The sequence below is a fragment of the Bidens hawaiensis genome, unplaced genomic scaffold, assembly GCF_021521415.1.
Source record: "Bidens hawaiensis isolate Kalapana, Puna unplaced genomic scaffold, B.hawaiensis_p1.1 tig00018053_1, whole genome shotgun sequence".
Lineage (NCBI taxonomy): Eukaryota > Viridiplantae > Streptophyta > Magnoliopsida > Asterales > Asteraceae > Bidens > Bidens hawaiensis.
Genome location: NW_027492728.1, coordinates 443,094 through 450,668, shown reverse-complemented (window position 1 = coordinate 450,668; position 7,575 = coordinate 443,094). Strand labels below are relative to the sequence as shown.

Sequence of the window (7,575 nt, the reverse complement as noted above, 5' to 3'; positions counted from 1 at the left end):
TTAGTTTGAAAGGTCAACTAGTCGTTACGAGTAGATCTTTGTCAACGACTAGTTTACATTCCCGATACGAGTATTTTATTAGTAATTAACTCATCGTGATTAGTTTACATGGTTTACATTACTAATACGAGTAGTTTATTAGTAGTTAGATTGTCGGGACTAGTTTACCTTGTTTACATTCCCAATATGAGTAGTTAATTAGTAACTAACTTGTCGTGGTTAGTTTACTTGATTTACATTACCCCTACGAGTAGATTATTAGTAGTTAACTCGCCGAGACTAGTTTACATTATCCATACGAGTAATTAATTAGTAATTAACTCGTCGTGGTTAGTTTACCTGATTTACATTACCAACATAGTCACCCAATAGTTAATACCAAGTATAATTATCATGCAATTTAGAGAAGTCAGCTTTGTTTTCAAAGATTAAATAAACGTAATAAATTTAAAATTTTATTAGTAATTAAATTACTAGATTAATCTTATGAACTTTTTATACTATTTTATTTGTAAATATAATATATACCATTTACTAGACTAAAATAATTAAAAAAAATGATACAACTTTCAAAAAAATTGAACATAACCAATAATCGTAGATATAGAATTCAATCGCATGTTACATGATATAAAAATAAGGGATCACGAAAAATAAAAACATGTGATAATATTTAAAAAAAATACATAAAAATAAGGGATTAAAAAATATTTTTTTATATTTTTAATAAAATAAATAAATGGGAATATCGCTAAAACGAGTCGCAACGAGTATATTGTAACGTTAAACTATTCGCAACGAGTTAACGACTGATAAACTACTTGTATTGGGAATATAAACCAGGTAAGCTAGTCGCGAAGTGTTAACTACATATAAACTACTCGTATATGTAATGTATATCAGGTTAACTAATCCTGACGAGTTAATTACTAATTAAATACTCGTATAGGGAATGTAACTAGTCTCGACGAGTTTACTACTAATAAACTACTCGTACTTGTAATATAAACCATGTAAACTAATCGCGACGAGTTAATTACTAATAATATACTCGTATTTGGAATGTAAACTAGTCGTTGACCAATATCTACTCGTAACGACTAGTTGACCTTTCAAACTAACCATTCTAGTTAGTATTTTGTAAAACTAACTGGTTCGCTGTATTTGGTAAACAAACACCTCGCCGTGGTTAGTTTGATAAACTACTCGTGTCTCGAAAAGTTTTAAAATCTACTCGTCACGACTAAATGACTTCTTATTTACTCGTGGGCATTGATTACGAGGCTTGAAACTTAATCAATCGTCACAAGTAGATGATTAGTGAAACTAGTCGTTATGGTTAGTTTAAAGACACATGACAAGTTTTAATTGATTCTACAAACTACTCGTCACGACTAGTTTAGAATACATATTTTCGGAAATTCTTGCAAATAACACATAAAACTTGAAAAACGTTTATTTTAGGAATTTTCACACGTAATTAGTGGGGAAGTGGGTTGACTAAACCATTAGTTTGAACTTGTTGGGTCAGGTCTAGAAATACGTATTGTACACAGGTATTTAACCTTTTCTTTGATTAATAGCATCTATATCGCTCAGATTTAGACCCTTTGTGTACCTACACAATATGTTTCCTTGTTTGATACCTGATGGTAATGACGAAGCGGTTTGATTTATACTAGTTTGAATTGAAATTGTGATCCTCTTTTTTAACCTGATAAGATGGAACTTTTAAAGCTGGTTATGTTTTCGAGTATGGGTGTATAAATAGATGGAGAAAGAATATTGTGCAATGTAGTTTCTTAACATATAATTACGCACCAAGAATTTCATGGTTTCGGATCAAATCGTTTAGCTACATAGGCCGGGTCAACACTTAGCATACTTGGTTTGCGAGTTGACGGATTTATGATATAATAGTTTTCAACTTTTAACAAAGTAAATTAAATTTATCGAGTTTGACATTATATTGTCATATCTCATTATGTGCTTACAAAAATGGAAAGTATTCATATCTAAACAAAACCATTATTCATTCTTTCTTACATTCTTTTAGTTAATGATATTCAGTTTTTGTAATTACAACCATAACGTACTCCAAGAGAACCATTTCACACAAAATCTAACCCAAAAACCATCTTAACCATTCAACAGTTCCTTAATCCTTGTCTTCTGGGCCGGGGTCAACCTCATAGGAAACCTCACATTAAACTTGATCCGCAGGTTCCCTTTCTTCGTCGGGTCCTTTGATATCGGCATCCCTTCTCCAGGTACGATCTCCTCGTACTCCGGATGGATCACATTATTAATGGGTATGGTCAGATTCCTTCCATCCAGGGTGGTCAAATGGACCGTGTACCCAGTCAACGCTTCGGCTAAACTTATTCTTCGTGTCACCACAAGATCGTTGCCATCACGAGCGAATGTGCTATGAGGTTTCTCGTCAATGACAAACACCAGATCAGCTGGTATGGTGTTCGGCTGCTCGTTTCCTTTCTCTGGGAATGTGATCTTTGTTCCCTTCTTCCATCCGGGCTTGATGTTGATGTTTAGTATCTCCTCCACCGTCATCGTCTTCCTGTAATCCCAAAAATAAATAAGAATAAAAAACATGATTTTTAAACAAAGTGAGGATCCAATCAATTCTTGAAACAGCTCGTTCAACTTACTTAAGCTCGAATCGTTTCTAAGCTCGGGAGAAATGCTTTTAAACTCGACTCAACTTGTTTATTAATTTATGGTTTTTTTTAATTAGAAAAATATGCATTAAATAAAAAAATGAAGCTCTCGGCTCGTTTGTTAAATGAGTCTATTTTTAGGCCCATGTTTGTTTAAGCTCGGCTTGTTCTTAAAGATCGGATTTTAGTTGATTAACTTACCCGCTAATGTCTGCAATGTCTCGTGAGATCTTCATCTTTCTGGTGGTACCCTTGTAAAGTTCTTCAAGAGTACAGGGCAAGTTCCTCTCAATAGGAGCCGCCTTACGAGGACCAGACCCAGCTCCACTGCCACTTCCAAACGCTCCACCACCTCCACCACCAAACGAGCTGAATATATTATCAAATCCACCTGGACTATCTCCGAACATACTACTCGAAAACCTCGTTGTTCTCACACCAGGACCATCTCCACCGCCTCCCATTCCCCTAAATCCGAAAAACTCCGCGAAAATGTCATCCGCGTTTCGGGGATTGAATGTGAAAGGTGTCCCTCCGCCGGTGGAAAAGTAGGTGGCTCCATCGGGGCCACCTGCATCCGGAGGAGGCACCTGACCTTTCAATCCTTCCTCACCGTACTGATCGTACACCGCTCTCTTTTGCAGATCACTGAGCACCTGCATAGAATAATAAAAACTCCTAAGTACAATATATTATCGATCGATCAATTATACTATCAAGTACAACATTAATAATTACAGATAGAACTAATTAAAATAACATTTTTTCTCTAATCATAAACATCAATTTCCACTAGCCTGATTTTAGGCTGTCTGTCTAGTACTTATTAACAACATAATCCTGATGATATTCTCTACTAATCTGATCATCAATTTTTAAACCAAAATTTTTAATCAGAATCCAAAATTAATATCAACAAAACAAATTCAATTAAACTGCAAAATCATCTTAATAATAATAAGGTTTATTGGAATTTAATAATCTATATTGAAGGCCTATAATAATCTTTATTCATTAATATGATAATCAGAATCCATTAATACGTCTTCTCTTATTAATTAGCAACATAATCATAAATCCTAATAATACTGGCAAGTGGCAACTAACCTTATCATCAATTTTATTATATAAATTATTTAATACTTCTTCTGATAATTGAATTTAATTTAGTGGAAATAAAAGGAAAGAAAAGTTTAGATTAAATAACTACTTACATCATAAGCTTCAGAAATCTGTTTAAACTTGGCTTCAGCTTCCTTCTTGTTATTGGGGTTCTTGTCAGGATGCCATTTCATGGCAAGCTTCCTGTAGGCTTTCTTCAAGTCATCATCTTTAGCATTCTTGTCAACCTGCAAAATCTTGTAATAATCCACACCCATCTTTTGTTTCTCTTGTTATTATTAGATCGATCAATGAATACTTTTTATTATTAACTTGCTTCAAATTGCAGAAGAAAGAATGGTGTGAGAGAGAGATGATTATTATTATTATTATTATATATGTATGTATGTGAGTCTGTAGAATTTGAATGATCAAAAGAAAGGTTTTGATGAGTCTGGAAGGTAGCGAAGGATGTGGAATGTTCCGGAATTGCCCAGAAATGGCCACCAACGGTTCTGTTTTATATTTAAAAAACTAGATGTGTGCTGGGAAACGAAAATCCTAGCAATCATGTAATAATTATGGTTGTTTAATGTTCATTTGAAATCTTGAAAATGTTAAACCAATCATCGCTTTTGGTCAGCCAGTTTCTAAATATTCAAACTATTGTAAACGGTTTGGTTTACGGTTTATATCGAAATCGGCCATATAAAAATGGGCCGGACGATAAGCTTATTATTGAAACTCAATGCGTTAAACCAAACAATTAGTAACGATTCAGTTTAAATTTTCATTGATTCAGTTTCGGTTTTCAATGACAGTAAGTCGAGCCAACGGCTCATGGTTTAACTTAGAAACCGTTAAAACCGAATTACGGATGAGATCGGGACCGTACCCGTACCTGCACCCGAAAGTACCCGTATCTAAAATCAGTAAATCTTGGTACCCATACCCGTACCCGAATTATATGGTACAGGTACGGGTACAGGTACTTTGGGTACGAACTCGCTTTGGGACCTCTTTGTTCTTTTTTTTAAATCTCCACTAAACTATGTATCTGTAACGGTACGATACCGGCAATCAATGATCTATAATAACAAAACCGTAATACCGCAACCAAAACTAAAAATGAAATAAACTAGCCATAATATAAAATCCATTCCCTTTTCTTTTTCTTAGTTTATTGTTTCCTCAATTACTATAGAAAAATAGGAGAGAAAGTTAATACGTGTTATTTAATTATATACACAATTACACATACATGAAATAAAAATATACGAATACATAATAATATATGCATATAAATTGAGTGAACTTATTCAACTAATATATATTATATTTTGAAAATCTCGCTTGGAAGTTAAGTCATAAGTGTTTGAAAACCTAATAAAAGCCCCTATATATTCTAAACGGGTACCAGTACCCGTAATACCCGTACTTGTACCCAAAAGTATCCGTACCTATAATCAGTAAATTTGCGTACCCATACCCGTACCCAATAGACACGTACAGGTACGGGTACGAGTATTTAGAAAAAAAAGCTCATCCCTAAACCGAATTGTGAGCACCCCATACGTAACATGATAATTTTTTTTAATTGAAAAAAAAAAAGTTATAGCAATACTATACCCAAATTAAAAACAATAAAATACTCATTTTTATGGTGCAATTTTTTAAAAAAAAATATGTTAAGGTATGAAAAAGTTACGGCCGCTGAAAATTCGTTGGTGAGAAGTTGGTTACAATTATTATAAAAGGGAACACATTGGTAAAGATAAAGGTTCAAAGTTGTAACAATTTTTAAAATTTACAAAAGTTGAGTAAAGTTGAGGGGCAATGTTGTAAATATTTTATATACATATTTTCTAATAGACAAGTTTGTCCCTATATTACATGTGATAGAAGATGTACATTATGTTATACAAGTTGTAAATTACTTAAAATTTAGGTGTCTTAATTTGCACATGTATCATGCATTATATATAGTATAGACGTTTAAATAAAAGATATTTTTTTTAATTTTTTATTAGTTTTTTTCTTGAAATACGTTTTGTATTAATTATTTTTTAAATACGTTAATTTGAATATACTTATTTTTGTTTAGTTTTTTAACCGTAACGAACATGAATTCGCATCGACTCATCGTCGTAACACATGTGTTTTACCGACCGGATAAAAATCGTTTTAAATCTATGTATTTTTTTTGTATCATAAGCTCAACGTGTGTCATTACTATTATGAGCGTTTACTAATTTATTGTTTTATTTTAGTGTTGATACTGTAATTGTAACATCGTGAAAATATCAGATCAAAGATACCAAGTTTCCAAAGTCAGAGGACCAAAAATGAAAATCTGTCTTTCTGTCCCATAGCGATACGCGACGGGACAAAGGACAAGCCCATTGCGTATCACGAAGGGCTTGGTTACAAACCCAAGATATGGCCTCATGGCGATACGCGATCGCCAAGGAGCCAACGTCATCGCGATACGCGATGACGTGGTCTGACATCTATGACACGTGTTGCCACGTGTCAACCGGTGGCATGATGTATCGCCATGTGGCACCGCGTCCGCCAGGTGGCAAAGCTACTGGTGACGAGGACAGCTTACGTCGAGATACGCGACGGGCTAGCCAAAGGGCCATCGCGTATCGCGATGGGCCCAGTGGTTTGTCTATAAATAAGAGCTTGGGCTCTCTAACTCCTCACACCCATTTCACAGCAACTTTATCTCTCTAAAATAATCACTCTCTCACTACCTCGAAGTTCGTGCCAAGCCTTCTCGATAACCGTGCCAAAATACCGACGTTTTCCTCGATCTACGTGCACAACACCGATGATGCTACCTTGAAGAGCGTGCCATTCAGACGTCCCGACGACCAGCCTCGTAAAGTGTGCCAACGTGTGGTGAAGTATTGGTGTACCTCGTTTTGCGTGCAAGAAAAGGGTGTTGATCAAGAAGATAAAGAAAGTGAAGCGGCGTCGAAGTGCTGCTAGATTTTATAGGGTTTCTACAAGCCGACGAAGGTAGGCATAATGCCCAAATAAAATACTAATAAAATATTAAAAAGGCTTAAAACCCTAAGTCCAGGATATACTCGATACCTCGATAAATAAAAGGAAATATAACAAAGAAAAGAAAAGAATATGAATATGATATCCATATGCTTATTATATAATTCTTTGTTATAGAAAAATTATTTAAGTTATTATAATAATTCTTAAATAATAAAGAAAATAAAGTATACGTTTATTAGAGAAGAAGAAACGTAGGGTTTTAAAGAAAAGTAAAATAAGATTAACTAAAGGTTTATCTTATATAAATAGAAAATAAAATAAGTTAAAAAGAAAGAGTTTTAACTTATAAAAGAAAAGAAAGAAAAGAATACTTTTTAACTAAAGTATTTAAAGTAAAGAAAATATAATCGAGGTAAAGATTATAAAAAGAACCTAAAGGTCTTAAGCCGGATTGTATATCCGACTTAACAAAAAGTTATACTCATACTATAGGTGCGAGATAGCAAAGGGAAAGACCCTCGGACAGTGTATTGAAGCTGATCCAAAGAAAAAGGTGAATACGCCCCAAACTTTACAAACTTGTTTAAATTGAGTCAAAAATATTAAATGAAAAGAATTACATGGGACTACGTGTCTCTAAAACGTTATAAACAAAAGTAAGCACTAGCCCTCAGGCTGTCGTGTACGTTTGTCTGGATCCTTACATATGTGGTAAAAAGACGGTGGGCACACCGCGCCACACCTGGTCATATGACGCTTTCCATGATGGGAGCATGAC

The 7,575-nt window shown here is 34.2% G+C and overlaps 1 protein-coding gene across 1 annotated transcript; it reads right to left on the bottom strand.

The window, feature by feature from the left end:
* Positions 1 to 2,000: 2,000 nt before the first annotated feature.
* LOC143555369 (uncharacterized) lies at positions 2,001 to 4,103 on the bottom strand. Its single transcript, XM_077044936.1, has 3 exons — positions 3,893 to 4,103; positions 2,880 to 3,334; positions 2,001 to 2,578 (listed from the first exon to the last, which is right to left on the bottom strand). Exons 1-3 carry the CDS (start codon positions 4,055 to 4,057, stop codon positions 2,140 to 2,142), a joined length of 1,059 nt encoding a protein of 352 aa, XP_076901051.1. The 5' UTR covers positions 4,058 to 4,103; the 3' UTR covers positions 2,001 to 2,139.
* Positions 4,104 to 7,575: the final 3,472 nt, after the last annotated feature.